The sequence below is a fragment of the Chiloscyllium punctatum genome, chromosome 19 (assembly GCF_047496795.1).
Source record: "Chiloscyllium punctatum isolate Juve2018m chromosome 19, sChiPun1.3, whole genome shotgun sequence".
Taxonomy (NCBI): Eukaryota; Metazoa; Chordata; class Chondrichthyes; order Orectolobiformes; family Hemiscylliidae; genus Chiloscyllium; species Chiloscyllium punctatum.
In genome coordinates, this window is record NC_092757.1 from 62,019,805 (window position 1) to 62,047,335 (window position 27,531).

Consider the following 27,531-nt stretch of genomic DNA (forward strand, 5'->3'; position numbering starts at 1 on the left):
ACATAAGAGTTGCCCATGAAATCAGTTAATTCATTACCAACTAAGAATAAAAAATGAGACCCATTGGTCCACCTGGGTTGTATGCTGTAGCACAAAACTACTGGGGAAGCAGTTCATTAATATGTGAAACACAGACTGTAGATACATATTCAGTACATGTGAATTCTTACAGTATCACCTGAACATTGGGAAGGGATGATCATTTAAGTACTTCAGCCAAAAATCAAACAGAGTATTATCGCGTGGTGATCAAGACTAGGGAAGTTCTTGTGACTAGTAACTTTGCATCATCAAATTTTCTTTGTTGACATCTTGAACCTTTTAACATAGGAGATTTTTATAAGACAGTGAGCAGACTTAGCTCCACGTGTCAGAGACATTGTCATTTAAATCCTCATAAATATTAAAAAAGGAAAGTGTCTTATCCACGAGAAAAATAAATTTTAGTACAACTGAGTGCACTGAAATGCTTTTAACATCTAAGAATAAAATTTGAATATGTTCATACCACTAGGAGTTTTAACACAATTAAAATTCGAAACTAGGTGCAATGCTTGGAGGCAATATTTGTACATCACACAAAAGTGCGAAGTCTGCAAAAGCTGCTTGCCTCCGAGACAATATTGTCACAGCTCTGATCTGTCATGTTACCTTAATCAGATGCATTTGCCAAATGTTAGAGTAGGTACATCACATAACTGCTCCACGTGTAGTCTGATCCACTTGCCTGATAGTTGTGTAGATAGGTTATATACTGACTCCAAGTAATGTGTGACCTATCAGACAGTTGTTCAGGTAGATATATGAAATACTGATGATGAGTACAGCAGAGGTACACAATGCTGTCAACAGCTTCCAAAGTGGCAATGGTTCTACAAGCAGCATCCAGGCATAAGTTCAGATGTTGAAGTTAACGATTACACAGACTGGATGAGTGAATGTACAGGCTCAACAAACCTTTAAAAATTATTATTTTAGAATGTATGTATTTTCTACTTGACATTTCTACCTGTGATTCTTCAGTGATGAGTAGGGGAGGTAATGGCCTAACAGTATTATTGTTAAAGTATTAAACCAGAGGTCTAGGCAATGTTCTGTGGAGCGGGGTTCAAATCCTGCCACAGTAGATGGTAGAATTTGAATTCAATAAAAATCTGGAACTGACAGTCTAATGATGACCATGGAGCCATGGTCAACTGTCAGGAAACATACATCTGGTTCACTATTGTCCTTTAGAGAGGAAAGCTGCCATCCTTCCCTGTTCTGGACTATCTGTAACTCCAGACCCACAGAAAATCTGGATGACTCTTAACTGTCCTCTGGGCAATTAAGGATGGGCAGTAAATGCTGGTATAGCCAGCAACACCCTCATCCCATAAATAAATTTTTAAAAAGTACTGGGCTTGTAAAAGAATGTATGGAAAGCAAAAGGCACTGATTGTTTTGATGGGAAGTCATTTCCACAACTCTTCTCTTTGGTGATTGATTAAACATGTGGTAGAATTCATAATAAATTCAATTCCAGAGGAAAAGAGTAAGTGTGTCATGTTAAATACTATGTTCTTGCTTTATGATTTCTTAAGCTGTTATAATCAGAACCGAAGTTCAGTTGATTAATTATTGCAGCTGCTGACATTTAATTATTTGCTTGTATTGTATATCTACACAATGACTAAACATGTCAATCTGCACAAACAGAAGAACAAAAATGTGTCAAGATGAGAGTTGAGTTCGGATGCTGCCTGACTATTGTGCTTTTCCAGTACCACTCTAACCTTGACGCTGATCTCCAGAATGGGCAGTACTCCTTTTTACCAAGCAAAAGTTTGTGCCAACCCTAAGTGATGTTTGGTGTAGATTTTGAGCATAGGGCATTTGAACTAAAAGCAGCATTCCTAGAATCTGGAAAGAGATGTAAACCAATCCTGGCAAAGTTACACATGACTTTAACCGAGTGTCATCTTGGATTGTCCTGACATGATAATATTGGAAATTATTACTTTTTGAGCACTCTTAAAATCAATGTCAGTGACATAAACAATGCTTGAAAGTGGAGGACACAAACAGAAAAATGTTTGTAACTGACAACAGTAATGATATTTGGACCACTGATCAGATTGGGATCCAACCTTGCTTCACTTGTTTTCAGTTACATAGTCACAGGCAAAACTATCAAGGTCACATGACAATCAAACTATTCCCTTAAAACAATGGATTCCTATGTATGGTCTGGTGTCTTTATCTCTTCCCTCAATGCAGTACACACCTGTCTTTCATTTTTTAGTTCACCACAGGGTAAAAGCCAACCTTCTAGTATTGCATACAGCAGAACCACTCTTTGAAAGAGAAAACAAAGAACTGCAGATGCTGGAAACATTGATGGCTGTAAGCTGTGGCAGAATGTAACTGCAAGAACTTGTTGCCCATCAAGTTTTAAGTAGTACTGTGGTGTAGAAAGATGTCTTGGGATTTTAACATTGCATTTACACTTTGTGATATTTGACAAGTCAGCTGTGATCTTGAAGCAGAAAATCTAATCCAAACACGATTCAGAATCTTGCAATTGTTTGCATGAAATGGGGTATTTGGATATTCGGCACCATTGGCAAATTGCATAAATCACATGCAATTACAAAGAAACACAGCTGTGAAATGACAGAAATACTGAAAGCTTTTTCAGCTCATCAGTAAATGTACAAGAAGCGTTGTGTTACATCAGTAGGGATGCTTTCTGTCACATCTCTTTGGATACGTGATTAATGTATCTGTTGCAATGTTTTACTAAACTTAATTGTGAATAAGATTTTTAAAAATCCCCAGCATTCTGTGTACCTAGTATGTGGATGTTACTCATTCACATCTTTCTGTAGCAATCGCAATGCAAATAAATATATCAGACTCAAGGTTTACAACTCTGATTAAAAATATTCATAGAGAACTTAACACAGAAGTAGCTGCTTCCAACTGCCCATGCAGTCATAAAGCTTTCTTCTCATCTTCAGAAAATTTGCATAAACAAAAGTTGTTTGAAGAAAATTAATGATGTACAATTATTTTAAGGTCCCAGTGATTATTCTTCACAATTGCTTGCAATAGTTTGAGGAGGTTATATTTTAATTCCTGGAGACTCTAGAGCAGTGCTGGAAGGTTGGAAACACTAACCAGATTCGAACATTGCAAAACATCCCACACCAGCAGCTAGCTAACTGAGAAATGAGTACTTTTAGTCACTTTCCTCTTTTAATATCAGACTGCTGACAGACTTACTTTGGCAGCTTAGTGTTTGGACACAATAAAGAGAAAGCAGAGCATCACACCTGGCAATGACACATCACCACATCCAACCTATCTAACACTGTCGAAGCTACCTTGCTGCACTGAGATAATCTCCAGGAAGGTGTAAGCTAAGCTCCTGCACTGGGACTCTTGACCCTTTCTTCATTCAGCAAATCATTCACCTTCCTGGAAAGCGAATGTTGAAAATTTGAATTGAGCATTTGCATAATGACGACTTTGAACACTCTGTTCACTGGTTCAGGAAGAGGCTAAGGATTGCTCAGATGAGGCTGCACACTCTGAGGAAGCACCTTCACATAGTCACCCTCCATCAGTTCAGAAACACACACTTCAGTGGGGGAGAGGGGGGCACCATGACAGTTGTCACATGATGAGGTACACACATCCCAACTGAGCAGAATCAGATAATGAGACAGGGACAGCAATGGGAAGCAACTAGGTTGTGCTCTGCTGGATTAAGGTTTGCACCTTGTGTGCCATCCACAGTGAGGACTACCCTGGAGCAACATTGGACAATGGAAGTTTCTGTTAATAGTTCCACAGGCACTGTGCACCACTGCAGAGACTTGAGGGGTCTGGCTCGCATGAATACCAGTACGTCTCAGGGCCTTGCACCAATGTTCATTTTCAAGAAAAACAGAGGCAGACACGGCAAACAATTTAGTGTTTGTACATCCTCATTAATGGCCTGCACACTCAGTCTGCCACTTTATCAAGGACAGGCCTCCCTGAAGAGCAGGAAATTGCTTTATGCTTCTTGACCAGTAAGGAATTGTCGATGGGCCATGAGATGGAAGATAGAGAAAGCACATGTGGAAGTGGGAACTCTAGCCAAAGCACTTACGCGTCTCAGATATTTCCTTGCACTCTCTCACATTTAATCTCTTGTTTCAGTGCCTTTACACAGATGTGGATGGAATAATCTTCAGAACCTGTGTCTGCAGCAAAGCACCTTAAGCTGCCAAGCTACAGACCCACTGCTGTGAAGTGGGATTAGAATGTGCAGCTAGTTTATTCAGCCAGCATGGATGTGAGGGGTCAACAGTCTTCTTCTGTGTTGTAACTTTTCTTTAATTCTGTGGCTGTTGTGTCCTTCACAGGCCTCAAAACGCAAAGGACGACTGTCATTGGCAAATCAGAGTAAGAGCTAGGGAACTAGCAGCTTATCTCTTGTTACACTGAGGTTACGACAGTAGGACCATGTGGAAATGCAGGATTTCTTAAATTTAATATGGGTACTTACATGTTTATAACAATGTCACGTGTATGTTTTTGAAAATGTCAATGAAGTTTAGCTTCCATCTTCCAATGTCACCTTTTACTGCTAAATGGCCATAAACCTTCACGAAATTGCTATGACCAGTGTAGAAGCTGAGTGAAAAGGTGTCAATGAGATGGAGTGATTACGGGACTATGGAGACTGGGAGCTGGTGGGGAGGGGTTGATGGGTTTGGGGTGTGGTGGTGTGGTGGCTCAGTACCTGTACACCATATGGATTCTCACTCTCAAGTCATCTGAACTCAAACAATGTAAGTCCATTATGGGTTTCTCTAGTAACTACGTGACTGGCTGCAGGGACCATGGTGACCTCACTCATCCTCCTTTTCCAAGATGCAAACCTTTCTCACCTGTTAGCTTAGTCCTCTCTGCAGTGCTATCCTTTGTAAATCTCAGAAGACCATCACCATTCTAAAGTCCCTGCTAATACGTTCCAAAGGGGGCCCCTCAGATCCATCTCAGTCTGAATAATTAAATAACTCCATAGAGGTTGGTATCCTGTCACCAAGTCCCCCTTTATTTACGCGTGGAGATCCAGCTACCTCAGAGCCAGCTCCCAGAGTGTATAGGATGTCTGACACTCCTGTTAACATCTGTCAGCCAGAGCTCCCTGTTTGGACAAGATTAACACCCCCAATTAAGGAGCTCATATTCTCTGATGTCCACCAGATTGAGCTCATTAGCACCACTACAAATCACATCTTCAATAATTCAATTGGTTGTTCTACTAACCTTCTGAGTTCATGTGACTGCAGTTGTAACTTTCCTCTACACCAGTGGTAGAGTGGCTGACAGGTGTCATTAGACATCTCACATCCTAGCCGCCCCCCTCCCCGCCCACCCAAAAAAAGTAACTTAGTCTGGAACCATGTGGAAGTATGAAGCTGTGTCAGAGATGTGATTGGTTAGGCAATCTCCAGTGATCTAGCACAAATATGAATCAATGTTCAAGTGGTCACATATCAACTGCACACTGACCATAGAAACATCGAATCCCTACAGTGTGGAAACAGGCCATTTGGCCCATCGAGTCCACATTAACACTCCGAAGAGCATCCCACCTAGATTCTTCCCCAACCATATCCCTGTAACCCTGCATTTCCCATGGCCAATCCACGTAACATGCACACCCCTAGACACAATGGATCATTTAGCATGGCCAATCCACCTAGCCTACACATTTTAGACTGTGGCAGGAAACCAGAGCACCTGGAGAAAGCCCAGAGGAGTGCAATCTATATTGATTATGAGTGTGGCGGTTTGGTTTGAAGGGGCCTTAACTGCAAGGGCGTATTTCATGAGCCTTTTGAAATCCAGCCACTGCAGCAAATCAGACATCCTCTCAATCTGGTTGGTCTCATGAGCTGTAAAGTAATGTAATCAGCAGTCTTGGTCACCTAACACATCCAGTTATGTGTAGCAGATTATGAAATCCTGCTGTGGTCACCAGCAGATTCCTGGAAGGAGCCGGAGGCAAAGGAAGTCAGGCCTGTGGTGCCTACCTGGCCCACGTGGAGGAAGGTCTTGTCCCAGGAGGCTCCTTATTTCAGCAACAATCTGCTGGGAAAGTCGAACCCTCCTGGGACAGTGTCGCTGAGGCATGTCAAGAAAGTCAATCTTCTGTCTGAATATCCTGTGGTGGGGGATACCTCCTCCTGCAAACCGGAGATTAGATCTCATCCCGTCTGTCCTGAGGAGTGGCAGGGAGCTGGGGAGAAAGCAGCTGCTGATGCTACTGCCCCTGTGCTGCAGTGAAGACTTGCAGGAGAGAAGTGCAGATCAAGAGGGGTGAAATCCAAGATGGCTGAAATTATCTCCAAAATGTTGGATATCACCTCAAACATCAGTGAAAATATGATCAGAGTATACGTCCTCTGAGCAAATATCTTTCAGTGAGGTAAAGAAGATAATGTCTCATTTCAGCATTAAAAATCTTTGCAGTTTGATGATTTCCAAGCCTTGACAATCCTTCTGTTGACCCTGGTGAGATTTAGACAGCTCAAAAAAACTTCTACTGGCAAAATGCAGAGCTAAATGTGCTTTCAATCACCTTTTCGCATATTTAAACATCAGACTCATCATGATGACAAAGCTTTCCATACACTTTCCAACAAACACCAAATATTTGTGAGCAGGATCACTTCAGGTTACTAATGTGTTTTAACATTTCCTCTCATTTACTCACCAGCACCAGCCCTCACCCATGCAAATAAAAATTCTGTATTCAGTGCTGAAAAAATATATCTGAGGTATAAGGAAATACTTTTAGGTTGCATAAGTCAATGAACCCTGTACCACCTCTACTTACAAAATAGCTTTAAATTACAGATCAAGATATCTTATAGAAAATGATCTGGAAAGCAGTCAAGGAAGAAGAAATAAAAGGATTGGTCAGAAGCGAGTTATAAGGATGACAGAAGAAAAGGATCAGAGAACGAGCTGCTCATTTCCACCCAGTACTTGATGGTTCACAGCCACAACCTCTTAAGTGGCCGTGGTAAGCCTGGGGGGTGAGCTTTCAGTTGGTAACTGAACACTCAACCATCCAAGTGCAGCATAAACATGAACCCTATTAAAAGCGTCCAGCTGCGCCCAACCTATCAGAAGCTTAAATCTATGTTTGTTGCCTTATTCCTGCTGACACAGCTGCTCTGAGCTACAATTGCATATAGTCATTTTGATCAATTGATCCTCCCTGGTGAATAGAAGGAGAATGGAAGAAAAGCTTGTAGTCAGTTAGCAGTGTTTGGTCCACGTGTTTGAGTACATATGATGAGCTTTGTCTTGTATAATTTCACTAAATTGCAACAAGCAGTGCAAACAGAGCAAAATCAAAAGCTGAGAATTTTAGAAATTTGATCCAGTCATATGCCCTAATCATATGCCTCTTTGTTCTTTACACGTACTGACTGACTTGTTTGCAGTCCTAATATTGTCAATTTTTTACTTCAGAGAAAGCAGGCTTCCATTTGTAAAGTTGTGAAAATCAACTTTATAACCTTTCAACACGGTACTGAAAAAGAATGAGCAAAAATCCAAATTGAATTATTCTTCAGTTGCAGCATTTTTTCTCTTTTTGTTCTCTTTCTCTTCCCTTTCTTTTCTTTCTTATACCCACTTGGCTGTGGGATTTATAATTTTTCATTTTCTCTCCTCAGTAAAAACAACAGAATAAAATGAAATGACAGCATTGAACATTCTCCATTAAAGTTGCAAATCCTGTATTTTTAAAAGAAGCTTTCAGTGTTGAGTAGGCTCTACGTTCATCACAGGACACCCAATGAGAAATAGACAAATAAGAACGGAAATGAGGGATTTTATGTTTGCCAGTGGAGGAGTGGAGTTCTAAAGGCCATCAGTACTTTTGGATGATGATAAATCTTATACTGTAAGATTACACAGTTCAAAGGTAGTAGGAATTGCAAAAAAAAAAGGAAATAAGCATTTGGTTTTAATGTGTGGTTTTAGTATGATCTAACATTAAGTTGCTCAGGTTTACAGAGACAGACTCACCACTCGGAGGTTGGCTTCTTGCAGTTTCCTGGCTCTCTCCTCTAACCGCTTGGCAATGTTGGCCAGCTCCGCATTCTTCCGTTTTAGTCGCTTTACTTTCTCCTCTGTCTCGGGAGAGCTGCTCTTCCGCTGAACAAAGAAACACATTTTAAAAACTTGCTTGCTACCCTGTGATCCTCACAGTTGCAGGTAGAAAGCCATCATAACTTAGGACTGCTTCTCGTGCTCTGACACACAAGCAGCCAACAGGAGGTACTCCTAACCTGCTAAACATGCAAAAAGCAACAGACTGAACAGTGACATTAATAGAAACCTATGCAGTATCACACTCGCACTAAATCCAGGTTCAGAAATGAAGACAAAGAAACACGAAAGACAGTACTCAGAAGAAGGAGACCACCAAGAGAGACAGGGAGAATGGACAGAGTAGAGGGGTGAGAGAAGAACAGAATGATAAATGGGTAGAGAGTGGAGAAGATAATGTCAAAAGAGAAGGGAAGAGAGAGAGAGAGAAAAGATAGGTTGAAAAGTAGAACACAAGATTGAGAAAACAAAGGTATATGATAAGTTACTCAAGACATAAGGCGAAGGGGATAAATGAAGTGACCACAGTACTAAATTAAATATAAAATGAACACACTGCCCTTACCAATAAAGTATTTTCCTCTCTAAGTGTTATGCATGTGTGCTCCAACTCCTTGACAGCTTTTAGCAGTTCTGTGTTGTGTCTCACCAGTGATCCATAACTGGTACCATTCTGCAAACAAAACAAAAAAAAAGGGCACTTCAACGGAAACAGATTCCTGGAAAGCCAAAGATAACCTTACTGATTTAAAAGGCTGCTACAGTTTTTAATAAACCATCCATTTTGGAACATATAGTACAAGTATACTGAGCGATGTGGACATGAATACTGGAACTGTATGTGACATGCCAAAGGAGCAATTCATCTCTTGTGTTTGATTTACAAAGGCTTTTATTTTAATTGCATGACTTAGAGTACACTGCTACAATCCTTCTCATACTGAGCTCCTAACCAGTTTACAGCAAACCATTTAGCAACCTGGCAAAAGTCATTTGTTCATCAAGCTCATTTACCTTTACTTAATATTAGCTCCATTTTTTCCCCTTCTATCACATCACTCCCTACTTTCTCCAGAAAAATGTGAATACCTTTGAAACATGTGTATTACTTACTTCCATATTGATTTCTTCAGAATTGGATTCCACATTTCTGTATTGGGTGAAATAGTTCTGCCCTTTCTCCCTCTTTTAAAAAATTACATCACCAAATTGACAACAATATTTCTTGATTAGCTATCCTCGAGTGAAAGAGTAAAAGCACTTACTCAGGGACTCTCCAAAGAGTAAATAAACATCCTTAATCATGCTACAATACTTGGATTCCTGACACTCAGAACCATTCATCAGCACCTGTGATGGAATTACATCTTTCCATAAGTTTATAATCAGAATGACATCCAGCCTCCAGATGAGAAGCAATACAACACAACTTCTTTAGAATTGTATTTTAATCTACTACTAATGTAATCCATTATTTTATTTCCTCTTTTACTATGTCCATAGATTTCTTCATTATAGTCAGTCAATCTCTCTTGATCATCGCCCACGTCAATAACAATGTAAGTAATAAGAGTAGGCCATTTAGCCTCTCAAGCCTGCCTCAGCATTAAGTAAAATCTGTCCCAGGCCTCAACTCCTCTCTTGTACTGACTGCTCATAGCCCTGATATCCCAGATATTTCCAAAAGCTACCTACCTCCTCTTTAATAACTTTAAATGGTCTAGTCTGCACAGTTTTCCCAGGAACAGAATTCCAGACATTCAGTATCCTCTGGGAGAAGAAACATATTCACATCACAGTTTTAAATGAGTATCTCCTTATTCTATAAGTATATCCCCTTGTTTGAGGCTCCCCCACTAGTGCAAAAATCTGAACATCGACCCTATCAAGCTCCCTCAAAATCTTGTATGTTTCAACAAGATCACCTTTCATTTTTCTAAATTCTAATAAATAAAGGCCTAACCTGTTGAGCTGTTCTTGATGAGTTAACCTCTTAACCCCAGGAATCAGCTTTGTGAATCTCTCTTTTAAACTGCCTCCAATGCCAATACACCTTGTCTTAAACTGTGCACAGTACTCCAGGTGCTGCCTCATTAGCACCCTGTACAGCTGTAACAAGTCTCACTCCATTTTTAAATCCAGCCACCTAATAATAAAAGTCAAAGCTCCATTTGCCTTCTTGATTACTTGCTGCAACTGCCTGCTAATTATTGGTGTTTCACACACAGGAACACCTCTGCACTGCACTTTTCTGATATCGATCTCCATTTAAATAATAGATTGCTTTTTGATTCCTTTCCCCAAAGTGCATGATCTCACATTTCCTACATTAAACTCCATCTGCCAAATCTTTTGCCCATTCATTCAGTCTATCTAGATCTCCACACAGATACTTAATGCACTTATGTTCTCCTACCTCTCTGTGTATCATCAGCAAATTTGGATGCATTACACTTTCTCCCTTCCTCCAAGTTATTAATATAGACAGTGAATGATTGAGGGCTAGGACTGATTCTCGTGCACCCACTAGTTACATCTTTCCAATCTGAAAAAGATCTATTAATCTTGATTCTTTGTCTTCTGTGCTTTAACCAATCCTCAACCTAAGTGAATACATTAATCCCAATACCATAAGCTCATATCAAATGCCTCCTAGAAATCCAAATATACCTTTACTATCAGTTCCCTTCTATCAACTCTGCCTGTTATATCCTCAAAGAACTCTTGCAAATTTATCAAACATGCTTACCCATTCACTAAACTCTGAACTATCCTGGTCATGTTATGCTTTTGTAAATGCCCTGCTACTTCTCCTCAATAATGGACTCTAGCATTTTCCAACAATAGATGCTAGGCTGACTGTCCTATAGTTTCTTGCTGTCTGTCTCCCTCCCTTCTTGAGTAGGGATGTCACCTTAGCAATTTTTCAATCTGCTGGACGGTCCCAGAATCCAGTGGGCTCTTGAATATTTCAGTAAATGTCTCCAATTATCTCTGCAGTTATTTCCTTCAAGATTCTTGGATGGAGGTCATCAGATCATCCATGACTTTGTACCTTATGATAGAAACTGTTATAAGATTTTTCCTCCCATGAGCACCATGATAATCTGTTATCTTTGGGATGTTTATAGTGTACTCCAACATGAAGACTGATGCAACATATTAATTTAAATTAGTTATAATATTCCTATTACCTATTTGTTATGGACCAGGACAGACCCCTCAAAACATGTCAAGATGGTGGCCCAGACCCAAACTTTGCGATTTGATTTAAGCAAGTGTACAGTGGATATTCCAGGAGAGAATCAGCTGGTCAAACAACTTAGTTTTAAACAAAACAGAATTCATTTACTAGATTACTGAATGAAACTCAAAAAAACAGAAAACAGATTACCGAATAACTTATCCTACCTGAAAACCAACAGACTATCCCAACTTAATAATGCTGTTCCAAAATACATGCAACAATCCCTATAAACACCCCTTGGCACAAAAGGAAAGATCAAACAAGTTCGAAAAGTAGATAAGTCAGAGAGAGAGAGAAAGTCCAGCAGCCTTTCTTCACGCACACACACACATAACTGCATTAAAACCAAACCAGAGGACAGCTGAGCTGGGAGAACCGGCCATTTCTCTTTCGTTATGCAAGTGTTTTTTTTTTTACTTGAAAGCCTTCTGCCTGAGGCAGTATCTGTTAGCTGTAAACAAACTGGCCCTAAGATCCATCCAAACCCAGACTTTTTGGAACATGTGTCATTTACACCCTTTCTGAAAAAAACCAAGGATAGCATAACCTTGTTAAAGGAGCAGCTTTGTCACACATTGTTAATTCTTCAGATCCATCCTCCAAGGTCCCACACTTACTTTAGCCACTCCTTTTCTTTTCATGTACCCATTTGAAGCTCTTATGTTTTGATTTCATATTTCTTTACCAATTTACTTTTATAAGCACTTTTTTCTCTTTCATTAGCTTTTTAGTTATCTTCTGCTGATTCTTAAAAAAAAACTTCAATCCTAGTATTCAAGGCTTTGAATAGCTTAGATTTTGATTATATCCTCTCCTGAATAGCCTTCATAAATTGCAGGTGGCTTACCCTTCCATTGAGTCTTCCTTTTTGACCAGAATAAATTTTTGCTGAGTTTTCTGAAACATCTGCTGAAACCTCTGTCACATCATATCTACTGACTTTTCTGGATCACTTTACAAAAGTAAGGAGAAAGAATCACCCAAATTTCCCTTACTTAAGTCAAGATACTGTTTGAGCCTAGATTTGCTTTACCTCAAAGTGAATTTGAAATTCAAACATGTTGAGGTCACTACCCGACTCCCCCACCTCCCCCAGAGGATGCTAAATTATGAGATTCCTTATTAATCCAACCTTGATACACATTGCTCGATCAAAAATAGCCTGTTCCCATTTAGGTTCTGCAATGTACTGTTCTAAAAAAAAATCCCTGATGCACTTTACTGATTCATCTTCCATGATACTCTTGCCCATCGGATTTGTCCAGGCGATATACAGTCCATTTCTCTACTTAACAAATGCCATAACAAATGAAGCTGTTTCTCCTGATCAATGCCTTGTCAGACCACCCCACTGAATATAGGATCACTTGCTTGGTTACTATTCCCACATTATTTACTTCACCACGAATCTGCTTAAGGGTACTTCAAATATTTACTGTATTTTTTTTAAATCTGCCTTTCTTTGATGCATAAGACCTAAGATTAGGTCATAAAGCACATCAATCCTACTTCATCTGTCAATGTCACAGCTGATCTTCGACCTTAATTTCATTTTCCCACCTGATACCCATATTTCTCAATTCCCTTCGAGTCCAAAACTCTATTCATGTCAGCTAGCACATTTTTGACAACTGAATATCCATAGTCCTGCAGGATTGAGAATTTTTAAAATTTACAACCCCAAACTGAAGAAATTTCTTATCACTTTCCTGAATGGTTAGCCCTTTATACTGATGTGACGATAATCTCTGCAGGTAAAACAGCTTTCTGGCATTTATCCTCACAATCCCTCTTGGAATCTTATATGTTTCAATGTCAAGTCACTAATTAATATTAGACATTGGAAGTACAGTCGGATCTTTTAGTCAATTTCTCACATACTGGATTGTCAGGTATTGACTGAAAGTAAAAGGAAGGAAAGGAAATTACTGGAGAAGATTCTCAGGGACAGGATTGAGAAACATTTCAAAGCAAATGGACTTGTTAGTGATTGACAGCGTGGTTTTGTACGGGGGAGGTTGTGCTGCACTAACTTGATCAGTTTCTTTGAGGAGATAATGAAGATAATTGATGAGGAAAAGTGGTTGATTTGCTTACATGGACTTCAGTAAAGCCTTTGATAAGGTCCCTCATGGCAGACAGGTACAAAAGGTGAAGTCACATAGAATCAGGGGTGAGCCGGCAAGATGGATGCACAACTGGCTTAGGAGACAGAGGGTAGAGGCGCAAAGATGCCTTTTGGAATGGAGGGCTGTGACTAGTGGTGTTCCACAGGAATCAGTGCTGGGATCTTTGCTGTTTGTGATCTACAGAAATGATTTGGAGGAAAACGTAGCTGGTCTAATTAGTCAGTTTGTGGATGGTACAAAGATTGATGGAGTTGAAGATAATGAGGACGATTGTCTGAGGATGCAGCAGGATATAGATTAATTGGAGGCAAGGGCAGAAAAATGGCAGTGGAATTTAATACAGACAAATGTGAGGCGATGCATTTTGGAAGGTCAAGTACAAGTGGAAATTATACAGTGAATGGCAGAACCCTTGGGAGCATTGATATGCAGAGGGTTTCGAGTGTGCAGGTCCAGAGATTACTGAAGGTGGTAGCACAGGTAGATAAGGTAGTAAAAAAGGCTTTTGCATGCTTGTCTTCATTGGAAGGGGCATTGCATATAAGGATAGACAAGTTATACTGCAGCTTTATAGAATTTTAGTCAAGCCACACTTGGAATATTACGTACAGTTCTGGTCCTCACACTACCAGAAGGATGTGGATGTCTTGGAGAGGGTACAGAAAAGTTTACCAAGATGGGGCATTTTAGTTATGAAGAAAGGTTGGATAGACAGGGTTTGTTTTCACTGGAATGCAGGGGGTTGAGGGGTGACCTAATAAAAGTTTATAAGATTGTGAATGGCATGGATAGAGTGGAAAGTATGAGGCTTTTTCCGAGGGTGGAGGGGTCAAATACTAGGGGAAACAGGATCAAGGTATAAGGGGTTGGGGGGAGGGGGGGGGAGGGGGATGTTTAAAAGAGATGTGTGAGGCAAGTGTTTTGCACAAAGGGTGGTGAATGCGTGGAAAATGCTGCCGGGGAGGTGATTGAAGTAAACACAATAGCAGCATTCAAGAAGCACCTGGACAAATACTGAATAGGAAGTGAACAGAGGGATACCGATCCTGTAAGTGAAGACAGTTTAGCATAAGAGGGTCAAATGTGGCAGCACAGGTTTGGAGGGCCAAAAGGCCTGTTCCTTTTTTTTATGGTTCTTTGTTCTTTGGATAGACATACGTTCAGTGGAAGGAGGGAAATTACAAATAGGGTGCTTCAGAAGGGAGGAGACATTAAGGAAGAAGGGAGAAAATGTATCTAATAGGCAGGGAGGAAAGGATACTGGTTACTGTTGCTGAACAGAGAAGCTGCATTAGAAAAATTTCCATTAAAGCATAGACATTTTAAAAATGAGTCTATGAGTAATCCACATCATTCCTGCAGAATAGGATAACAGGGTAGCCAACTCTTGACTATATGTTTGCCTTTAATAATTCTCTTTGTTGCAAGCAGACAGCATGTATGCTCCTTTTTACTGACAATCATGGGATATGTATCTTTTTGGCAAATGGAAAAAAGCAGTTTTCATTCAGGCTTTAATGTCTGAACACAGCCACTTGAACGACAAAAAAAAAAGCCCTGACTATCCAACAGCACTTAAAACATCTCAATTTACTTAGATTGTAAAATAAAAACTCATCATTTTGCTTCACTTTTCCTTATACAAAGGATCCCATCAGTTAACTCTGCAGGACTCCACCTGTCACAACATAATGACATATTGTCATGTTCCTCTGCAGTACTCTAGTTCACAGAAAGGAGAGAAAGCATACTGAGATTAACATACCACAGCTATCCTTTCAGTAACCACATGTCTCTCAAACATTGCTGTATCATATACACCCAATCTGGCCAGTACTAGACACAAGTCAGTATATTTAACTGAGTACAAAGCCACTCCAGGCAATACTTCACAGATTACAAAGGTTGAGATTAAGTTTAGTTAACCGTTTCAAAAAATGACATCGACAAGCTGAGGCAACTGATTCACGTTATCATAATTTTTAGAGGTGAAGAAATCCCGGCAGAACACTAGCATTTGACAGGAACATACAAAGTTATTGAGCCACACAAATTGCATGTCTGATGACAAAGGCAATAATGAACAGGAAATCCTTGACAGGTAAGGTAAGAAGCCCAGGTAAGCACTGACATGGTTTACATATAGACACTCACTGATATGCAGATACACATATAATCACCAACATGTGGGGACATAGAGGGAATCATTGACATGTGGTGACACAGAGAGAGAATTAATGGCATGTGGGGACTGTTATGGACCACACCAAATTCTCAAAACACCTTAAGATGATTGTCTAAACTCTAACTTCTTCTTATTTTAAAGGCAAGTGCCAGACGTTGTGTTTTGGATGAAAATTGATTGGTCAAACTACCGCATTTGAAGCTAAACATACTTTATTCATTCAGCATTATTAAAATACAACAAAAGAAGGCATTGGAATAATTAACTCTATTGGAAAACCTAACCAAATAATAGATTATTTAACCACTAAACAATAATTGCTCCAATATAGTAACAACCCACAACCACACCCTTAGCAAAGGCAAATTCAGTAAAATAGATTGTCTCACAGACAATTCTCCAATCCAGGAGGAAAGAGCATCAAGAGACAACTCTGACAGAGAGAGTAGCAGGGAGAAATGTACTGTAGCTTCCAAACCCAGTTTAAAGACCCCAGCAACTGCCATTAAAAGATTCTGTCTCTGTGGGAGCTTGACCAGACCCATTCAGGCTGCTTCTACTGTTCCAACTTTTTTAAAAAAAGGCCTCAAAGGCTGTTTACTTTATTGGATTCAAATAGATAGCTCATCTCCTGTCTTAAAACTCAGCACCGCTGTCTCAAAACTCTCTTCAAAAAAAGGACAAAATACACCTCTTTAAGCCATAGTATCATCACAGGACAGACAGATAATCACTGACACCGTAGGTTACACAGTTAATGTGCACAAAGGGCACACAGAGAATCATTGATTTACAAGAATTTCACAGATAAACATGGACACTGAGAATATACAGTTCATCATTCTGACATGAGAAAACACTGCTAATTACTGACCATTAAGAATACACAGATAATCAAGCATGTGTGATGAATACATGTGTAATGACTAACTCATGAGAGTAGACAGGTAATCAAGATTTCTACTTTTTATTTGATGTCCTCAATCAAATGCTTTTAAACTAAACTTAGATTTTAGATTGATTTTGCAGACGACACCCACTAGCTTTGAAACTGACTGTAATGGCACTCTCAAATAATGGTGAAAGCACAAAAAATATTAATAATGATACTCTAATCTTACAGAAAAATGTGGAAAGGTGTTTTGCTGGTCACATCCAGAAAACAGCATCGCTGTAGTGAAGGGTTTCGGACTGCACTGCAGTGTTTCACACATCTGTCAATCTGTTTTACTAACGACAATTTACTTAACATATTATTTATTCACTCCCATTGTTGAGCTATTTTCACAGCAAGTGCTGACAGCTGTCCCTCGAGGTACTTCTGCAGCACACAAAGGTTAAAAGAGCGCTTCCTGCCCACCTCCAGGGACCATTCAAAGATCATTTGTTCAAATAATTACATATTTCTGAACTTTATAGGATAAGCATTAAAGACAGTATGAAATTTAAATGAATGAGTTGACAGTAAATCAACCCAAAACGAATGTTTCAAATTCCATCCACACAATATAGTGACCTTGCAATCAGGTAAACAATCCCTAACCAACTCTGCAGCCCATGACCCTATAACGCCTTCACTCTGAGGGTCACAAACTTACTTGTCTACCCACACTACTGTAGCACTCACTCTGCAGCTGCACGGAATTCTTAACAGAATCTGGCCAAATCAAGCATACATGATATGGCAGCATGATGGGAACCTAATGTCAGTTGCTAACAGAGAGGAAAAACACTGGCACTACTATTGAACTGATGATTCATAGACCCAGACTCAGATCCTGAGGTCACAGAGTCAAATTCCCACAACAGATTTAAATTCATTTAATTCACTAATTTTAATTTAAGACAATTTTACAAGTAGCAGTTGAACTATCATCAATTGCTTTACAAGCTGACTAAGTTCACAGGGAAGGAAATCTGTCCTTCTTGCCTAGCATGACCTACATGTGACCTCAAAGTCAATACCGCAGACACCTCTGTCACCATTCCTGTCTATGTCCGACAATGGCACAGTAATACACAATTCAGAGGGAGTTACCCTGAGAGCTTGCAACATTTACTCTGGATCCCATGAAGTCTCATGATCTCAGATTAAACAAGGACAAGTAAATGTCCTCCAGGTAATAAAATGGAATTTGGGGAGGGATGAGGCAGCATGGTGGCACAGTGTTTAGCACTGCTGCCTCACAGTGCCAGGGACACAAATTCTATTCCAGCCTTGGGTGACTGTGTGAAATTTGCACATTCTTTCAGTGTCTGCATGGGTTTGTTCCAGGTGCTCCGGTTTCCTCCCACAGTCCAAAGATGTGCAGGTTAGGTGGATTGGCCATGCTAAATTGTCCCATAGTGTACAAGGATATGCAGCCTAGGTGGATTAGTTCAGGGATATGGGCATAGGGTAAAGAGATGGGTCAGGATGGGATGTTGTTTAGAGGCTTGATGCAGACTCGAAGGACCAAATGGCCTCTTCTTGCACTGTAGGGATTCTATTATAATCCTATAAATCAATGAATTCCTCTATGTGCCATTTGAGGGAAGCACTGAAAGGCAGAAATTATGCAGGTTGAGGGACCTTAAATGTCCAATACCAGAAGCAGCTTAAAAGCACCACAACTGAATTAACTTGCAGAATCTTGAAGGACATAACTGCCAGAGTGGCCTACAGTAGGTAGTGAAGAAAACAACACGAGAAAGAAACCTACTTGACATTGTCCTCATCAATCTTCCTATAGCAGATGCATCTGCCATTGCAGTGTAGGTGGGAGTGATCACTATCAAGTTAACTTACCGGCCATCAAGTTGTATAACATAAGTACAAACATAAGATAGATTTAGAACAGACCTAGCAGCTCAAAGATTTATGAGGCACTCTGGGCTATCAGCAGAAAGAGAGCTGTATTCAATCACAATCTGTAATTCCATGTTCTGGCATATCCCTTAATGTTCTGCAGACATGAGTTTGAATTTCACTTGGCTTTTGAATTCAATAAAAATCTGGAATAGAAAGCTAGCCAAAGGCAACCAAGTAACCATTGTCATTAGTTGTAAAAACTCATCTAATTCACCAATGTCCTTTAGGGAAGGAAATCTGCTATCTTTACCTGGTCTGGCCTACATGTGACTCCAGAATCACAGCAATGTGGTTAACTCTTAACTGCCCACTGGGCTGTTAGGGACAGGAAATAATGTTGGCTTAGCCAATGATGTCCACAACCCATGAATGAATTAACAATTTTATCTTGCCAAGGGATCAATCCTGGTTCAATGAAGAGCACAGGGTGACACTGCAGACACAACATGATGCATATCTAGAAAACATATTGACAAGTCAGTTAAGCTAAAACACAGGACTATGTACATATCAAACAGCAGAAGCAACATGAAATAGAAAGGGCAAAAACAAATCCTGGAACCATTGGATCTGATCTAAGTTCTGCAGACCTGCCATATCTTGTCATAAATAAAGGTCAATGATTAAACACCAGCAACATCCAAATTCTCAATGATGGTGGAATGTGGAATGTCAGTGCAAAGGTCAAGTCTGAAATATTTGCACCCATCTGCAGCCAGATGTGCTGAGTAGATGATCCATCTCAGCCTTCATGTAAATTTACAGAATCATACATGCCATACTTTAGCCATATCGATTCATTCCATATGATATCAAAAAATGGAAGGAACTGAACGCGAAAAATGCCTTGGGCCTTCACTATTACAACTGAAGACTTCTGCTCCAGAAGTAGCCTGCTCCCTAGTTTAACTTCTCTAGTAAAAGCTACAACACTGGGCATGCACCCAACAAATGTAGCAAAGTGCCCAGCTAGGCTGTTCCACCTCACTGAGGCAACACACAGGACATCAAGCCCTGCTATTCCTGGAGTCATCACAAAAGTTTAAAACTTTTAAAAGTACGCAGAATTTCCCAATTTAGGTGACTTTCAGACCCAGGTTGACAGAAATCACAGACCAAGTTTCTGTACTTAATAAAAATTACCATTTATTAAAAGTAAATAAAGTCTATCTACAAGTAAACAACTATGAATACATAATTCTAGTAGTTAAAACTCTAACCCTTTATATACTTCCATTTAAACAGGAAATATAGTGGTGTCATGGAGGGAAGGGAGAACTGGGAATATGATTCAGTGGTCCCTGTTCATAGAATTTGCTGAGGTAGCTCTTGTGTTGATAAGATCTTCCTTCTCCAGATATTTTCACTGGTTTACATGAGGCAAAGAATGGCTGGTTCACACTTACAAAATGCAATGATGTCAGGAATCTTAACAATTAATATTCACAGTTTACAGCAACTGTTGAAGGAAGTTGGTTTTATTCAGGCTTACTGTGGGTATTGCTGCAGACAACAGAGACAGCCCTGGGCTGGTAGAGATTTGAAGGCTCCTCAATATCATGTTCACAGCACCAAATTATTCAGCTACCTGAGAATCAATCACACAGTTGTTGGTAGGCACAAGATCTTTGTCATCAATAGCTGGTTACTAGTCCACAGGCAAATTATCTACTTTTTGCAAGCTTCCATCTAGAAGGACAAGGGCAGCAGATACATGAGAACATGATACCTACAAGTTCCCCTCCAAATCATATCCCACCATGACTTGGAACTGTAAGACTATAGCTTCATTGTTGTTACGTCAATATCTTCTATTTTCTCATCAACACTGTGTGGGTATCCATATCAGATAGGCTGCAGAGGTCTTTCATGATAGCAATAAAACATTAACTATAAATTGTCAACTTTCTCATCTGATATTCATCAACTGAAATGGTTTCAGAAAGAGAAAAAAATACTTAGAAAAGACTATAGTAATCACCTGGCCACAGATTGAAATTCATGAAACCATCAACACATAGAACTGGTTTGAACTGAAATTAACATGTTATCAAAGAGAATGAAATCAGTCACCCAGATCTCTTGTTCTATTTACACCTGCCTGATACGTTTCACATATTGGAGATGAAACACTCACCTGCAATTATCCAGCTTGGAAATAATTACCTCAGACATGGAAATATGCAAATGAGTCATATTTTAAGTTATTGCTTTGGCAGAGGAGAGATATGGATTTGTAACTGGAATAGGGGAAGCTCTTTCTCTCTGCTTTTTCAAAGACAGGACTATGCAACCAGTGAGACAATGTAAACAGTGACAACTCAAATTGGAGAAACATCCGGACACAGAGAATGCAAAGGAATTCTCATTATTCATGGCTACTGCTAGCCTAGGACAGCACTAACTAATTGTGTTACCATGTTAACACCTTAGGATAGCCGAAGAACATTAAATTGAATATGTTTTATCTTCCCATTGCTACTGGACAATATTTCTTACTATTGTGTGTGTGTGTGTGTGTGTGTGTCAATGTGTCAGGGTTAGTAATTAATAAAATTCCTCTTTCTATCACTCAGGAAAACCTAGTAATTTCCTATGTAATGTCTTTAGCCAATTAGTCAATTACATTTTAATTGGAATATAGTATAGCTGCACACTAAAGAAATCATTAAGTCTTTGTTGTGGCCAATCTCTTCACCCAGTCATATCAGGTTCAAGAAGGTGTCCCACCACTACCACCTCAAGGACAATAAGGGACAATGAGGAAAGAGGGAACTCATCAGTATTAGATGAACAAATGTAGGCTAAGACTACACAGGAGACAGCTTGCTTAAATCTAAATATAGGTTTGTGCAGGTGAAAGAATTGGAGCATTGCAACTATCAGCCACTGCCTCAAGTCTACAGAGCAACCAATATACTATCTTTGTGCATCAGACTCTGACTAACAATGAAACCACTAAACATCATCTGTAACATAGAGACCTTTCTAAAAAATAAATAATTTGAACAGTAATATAAGAAAAACAGCAGAATAACGTCGGACATAGCTGGAGTCAGACAAAGAACTCTGTTTCCACATATGTTGCCTGACCTAAGTGTTTCTAGCACTTTCTGCTTTCATTTCAGACTTTCAACATCTGCAGTAATGTGCTTTCTTTCATCTGCACGAATACAATCACCAATTTTCATTAAAGATTACAATTAACATTTATTAGTTAGATGTGTTAAGGCTATTTTCTGGACAATGAGGTGAGCGCAAGGTGATCAGCGCAATTTGGACAGACTCGATGCTTCCTGCCTTATGTTGTCAGGATCCCACAGGGCTGTCGTTCCACAATAAGTCCCACCCACAAAACAACAAGGTGTAAAGAGGAAAGCTAGAACAATGTTACACAGATTTCAGATCTGGAAAATATGACAATCTAGAGTGTCTAACAAGACCTGACTGCAGTAGGTGCCTACCTTTTACTACTGAAGCCCAGAATAGAGTCCAAGTCCCATGCAATCATGCCTGACAAGTCATCTCTGCCTTGCTCATTAACCTTTGATGCTCCAGCTTTCACTGCCCATGATACTATTAAATTATGTCCATAGATACAGCGAGCATGCAGAATTGTGGACAGGCTTAGGGTTCAACACATTTATCTGACATCGTTAACTGTTGCACTGCTCCACTGATTAACCAGTGTGTTTTTTGCCAGATTTAATCTGGGATCAAGAAACTCAAATACTGCAAAATGAAGTAGTATAGAAATGCTGACACCATACTTACTCTACATAGTGCCATAAAACAAGTAGTTCATGGTTACTAACCTCTCTACTAGCTGCAGAGCCAAGAACTTGGTATCTTTAAATAGGTGCAATAAATGTTGATAACATCACAAAGACTCCAATCTGGCAGTTAGTAGTACAGTGTGTTCAAATGTAAAATTCAGTGTCATGTTGCCTTTCAAATGAGAAACCACAGGAGCAAGGAAAAATATTCAGTAACACATGTTCAAACGCAAAGAGCCAAGCTTCTCTTTCTGACACCTAGTGTCTACACTGAGTACCAAGACCTTTAAACAGCGATTTTCAGGAAGAAATTGCAAGTGATGAGGGTTAATCAAGAAAGATTTCAACAATAGTCTATACTAAAATAATCAACAATAGTTTGTACCTAGTTGTTTTGCAGGTGGGAGCTGTCATGGAATAACAGCCCTGGGCGATCCTCACAACATAAGGCAGGAAGCAGCAAGTCTGTCCAAATGGAGCTGATCACTTTGCACTCACCTTGCTATCCAGAAAACATCCTTAATGCATCTACTGGCAAATATCACAGTGGCTCAGTGGTTAGCATTGCTGCTTCACAGTACCAGGGATCTGGGTTCCATTCCACCCTCAGGTGACTGTCTGCATAGGTTTCCTCTCACCGTCCAAAGATGTGCAGATTAGATGGATTAGCCATGCTAAATTGTCCATAGTGCCCAGGGATGTCTAAATATAGGGATAAGATGGGTTTGGATGCGATCCTCTTTGGAGGGTCAGTGTGGACTTGATGGGCCAAATAGCCTGCTTTCACACTGTAGGGATTGTATAAAACACTGTATGAAACATCTGGATCATTTTGCACTTACGCAGCTCGTCCAAAATAACAAATGCCTGAAAGCATTTTGTACAAAATTGTAAAACTTCAAGGAGAGGCAACAAGATTTCTAATGAGGTGGAGAGGTTTAGGAACAGAGTTCCAGAAGGTAGGAACATAATGGCTGTAGAAGTGGAGGGAGAGACATGTGAAAGGAGATTTTGAATGCCAGAAATGAGTCACTGTTATCAATACACTGGAAAATACTTTCTACAAAAATCAGATTACACTATTTCAAATGCCTCCACATCTGGTTTTAACTGCTAATTCTCTGTTCTAATCAACTTGTAAACATTAGTAAGATGCTGTATGGTACTCAGAGTTTACTTGGAATATACTGTTGTACTGAGAGTGCATCATGGGATACGAGGGGTCCCATATGAAGTCAGGATGCAATACAATACTAGAATTCACCATGCTAGCGAATTGGAAGAACAATTATACTCATATCCATCAGATTAATTTGCTTAAGAAATCAAGAATAAAGTAAAATGTGGTTCATTGTAGGTATGAGTTTGCATAAACACAATATCTTTTAGCAACTGATAGGTGACAAGCTTTCCCATTATCCCTGTGCTTTTCCAGTAAGTGTGGGGTATTAATTGTACAGCATGCCACTGTACGTAACACAGATTCTGTGTTGCAAAATGCACAACACCATGAATGTGCCTTTAGCTACCAACTATTCAGATATCAATCACATACTGAACTGCCAAATATTGGATACTGTGGTTGGACTAAACATCCACAGTTACATGAGTAATCTCCCTGAATTAGTTTGTAAACCAAAAAAAGTGAATCAGCTTCAATTTGTATGAAATGTGGAAGAATCAGGATATTAAACAGAGTCAATTTTAATGATGGCCGAGATGATGGTCCATCAGAAAATCTAAAATATATTCATGGTGTAATATGTTGTGAAAGTCATGCTCCATGATATCATTGAATTTTTTATGAATCAAAATGGAGGATTTGTCAAATTTTCATAATTTATCCTTTTGAACTGTATAAAGCACATAACAATACAATTGCAAATGCTTTACTTTCATACCTGGAGTTAAATTGAAGCCTGGAGCATATGACATGCAGCACCAACCTGAGCCTCTGTCAAATTCCACAGAGGCAATGTCAGGTAATCATGTACCAGTCGGTCTTCCTTAAATCCAGGGAACTCTGTGACAAGCACAGACAGCATCAGCTAATTGGTGTCCTCAGGCAGGTTGGTTAAGAAGAGGATGTTATTGGGAGGATTCTCAGGCAAAATTTCAGCAATGAGTGGCATTTGTGAACTGTTGTTGAAAAAGCTTTGGACAGTTGATATATTCCATAAATAGTGCACCAGTGATGGTTGAAGTGAATGTTTAAGCTTATGGATGTGGTGTCAATCCAATAAGCTCAATTGTGTTGAACTTCCTTTTAGCGTTGTTAGACCTGCACTCATCCAGGCATGTGAAGACTACTTACCATACTCCTGACTTATGCCATGCAAATTATGACGTGTTTTAGGAATTTAGAAGTTAAGTTAGTCATCACTCCTGACCTGCTCTTGTACTAACAGCTCTATGTGCTGGTACAGTTGCATTTCTGGTCAATGGTGACACCCAGGGTGTTGTCTTTATGAATAAAGGCAAGTTGTTGGTGAAGGAGTTGAAGATGGTTGGACCTAAGACACCCACCCTGCAACTACTTCCTCGACTGAGAAGACTGATATCCAATTGCAAGCAGCATCTTTCTTGGTATAATGCATGTCTTCAATCAATGAAGAGTTTTCTCTTTGATTCCCAATTATTTCAGTTTACTTGGGCTCTTTGATGCCACACTTAGTTAAATGTCGCTTTGATATCAAGGACAGTCATTCCCACTTCTGAAATTCAACTCCTTTGTTCATTTGCCATGGAGTTGATGTCAGCATAATGGTACCTTGAGCATTGCTCATCATTCATCATTGGATGTGTGTATTTGCAATCCAGAGTATGGTCCTGAAAAAGCACAGCAGGTCAGGCAGCATCTGCGGAGCAGGAGGATCGATGTTTTGGGCATAGCCCTTCATCAGGAATAATGAAGGGCTTATGACCGAAACATCGATTCTCCTGCACCTCGGATGCTGCCTGACCTGCTGTGCTTTTCCAGCACCACATTCTTGACTCTGACTCCAGCATCTGCAGTCCTCACTTTCTCTGATGTGTATACTTGCACTTTTATTTTTGGTTCATCATGAAGCCACAATATTGCATTGCAAAATACTGGTGAATAGTGCAGAATTTTATAAGAAAGAGGCACTAAAGGACGCATAAAACTGGTCCTCATTAAAGTGTTACACAGCACCAAGATGCATCACAAAGTTTCATATTATTACAGTACCATACAATGTGTAGATTACTATAGTTTGGAACTGCTGCATAGCATGCCATTACACGTAAATGGTGTGCAGTACACCAGCAAATTGCTGGTGTAAAGTTCAGCAATATGCATTCTGGCCTGCAATGCAGAGATAAATCAGCAGAACACAGTAACATTAGTGATAAGCATATACCATATTTGTGCCACGAGGACCTTTAATGCTTCAATGTAATTGCTTGATCACTCCCCACTCCTTTAATGCTGCACATTATATTTAAATCACTGACTGATGCAAAACTAAATATATAGATCTGAATATTATAACTCAGATGACCCCAACTCGAACTTACATAGCTTACATTCTATGGCTTGCATATGGGTCACGATAGCAATGAGCTGCTCAACGGAGCAAACACAAAATAATTACAAAAAGCCAGGGACATAGCATAGAATTGCTTCCATTAATGATACATCGTCCAACCAAGAAACAGAAAATCATTAACAAAAATAAAAAATACTAGAAATATAAACCAACTTTCTAGTTGTAAACCTTCAAAGACATCATTCATAACTGGATATGTAAATTCAAACAGTCAAAGAAGGTGATGCACTTCACTAAAAACACTAAGATGCAGCAAAGCTGAACAATCCCATGGGTCCGTTTCAATTTTTGTCCAAAAAGAACAGAAAACACTGGACATGCTCAGCACGTCAGGCAGCATCCGTGAACAGAAAACAGAATTCATGTGTATGTCTTTGCATTAGTTCTCATGAAGTACAAATAGAATTAACAAAAGGATATTTTTGCCCAGCCATTTCAATCACTGGCTAGAAAATCTCTGAAACAGAATTCACTAGGGATTGGACTGCAAAAGCAGGAAAGTAGAACACAAGGACAAAATTAGCAATCCTCAAGAGAATCAAAAGATTAGAAAGTACAGCCACAGCTCAATGGATACATAAACAGAAAAAAGTGTTGTGTCGATTCATGTACTTAAATGAGTTAAACTCATAACTATTGCCTCATAAAATAGTACTGTAGTTAAAATAGATAGAATTCAATAATACATGCTTGGCAACCTGGACACATTGTGCTTGGAATGATAATGTAAACTGCAATGAAGCAGGGCTGAACACTGCAACTTCAAACACCAAAGTGTTCAATTCCATTAATCTCAAGGTCAAAATAGAGCTTCACTTAATCCTTACATTATGTTTTGTTACCTTCCTCAGAGATAGATTCCATTTGTGGGATGAAACTAATTGGGTTGTTGCATACTTACATTATTTTCTAAGACTGCTCTCTCCCCTGATTTTTTTCCCTACCGTCTCAAACCGGGTAAGATTTAAGTGGCCCAGCAGCAGCTCTGGTAGTTCACCATCCACTTCCTCAGGAAATAGAGAGATAATGCAGAGCCTGATCCAGTCTGCACTTAGTAACTTACAATAAAAGTCACTGGATGGTGGAAAGCCTAATAATTTCCAACATTTCTACACAATGAATCATAGAAAATTGAACAAACCTGGTAATGGAGAAATCCTCAGAAAATTAGTGGTTGGTTTTCAAAAACAACACTAACATGATTTGGAACCAGTTTACACTCCTTAGAGGCCTGGGATCCATTTACCAAACAAACAAAAATGAAGGACCACAGATGGAGAAGTCAACAGAGAAATATAAGGAAAGGCACTCAAAAGACAATAGCACAGATTGGGAAATTGCAAGAGATGCAATGAATACAGAATGTTCCAAACAGACCAGTAACAGATTTACAAGAAGGGAATATGAAAAGTGACTTGCAGCTTTAAGGGTATTGTTACAAAATGGCTTGAAAAACCCCAGCTGCTCAGTGAGCCTACCAATTGGATTTGAAAAGAGTAGGCCATGAAACGTGACTAAGGTAGTGGACAGCAGAATGTCTAAGGAAGGCATTGGACAAAGTCACTCATAGGAGCCCATTAGCTAAAAGTGAAGCCCTTG

At 39.5% G+C, this 27,531-nt stretch overlaps 1 protein-coding gene across 6 annotated transcripts in view; it reads right to left on the minus strand.

The window, feature by feature from the left end:
- The window catches only part of LOC140491403 (peripheral-type benzodiazepine receptor-associated protein 1-like), a 293,538-nt gene that overhangs the window by 156,230 nt on the left and 109,777 nt on the right, over window positions 1-27,531 (minus strand). For 5 of the 6 annotated variants that reach the window (XM_072589528.1, XM_072589526.1, XM_072589524.1 and 2 more), the window contains 2 exons: window positions 8,738-8,845; window positions 8,089-8,217 (listed from right to left, as the gene is read on the minus strand). The exons of the other annotated variant lie outside the window; for it this stretch is intronic. In XM_072589528.1, the coding sequence (XP_072445629.1) occupies window positions 8,089-8,217; window positions 8,738-8,845 (237 nt within the window). The remainder of the gene's footprint in view (window positions 1-8,088; window positions 8,218-8,737; window positions 8,846-27,531) is intronic. 6 annotated transcript variants of the gene reach the window in all.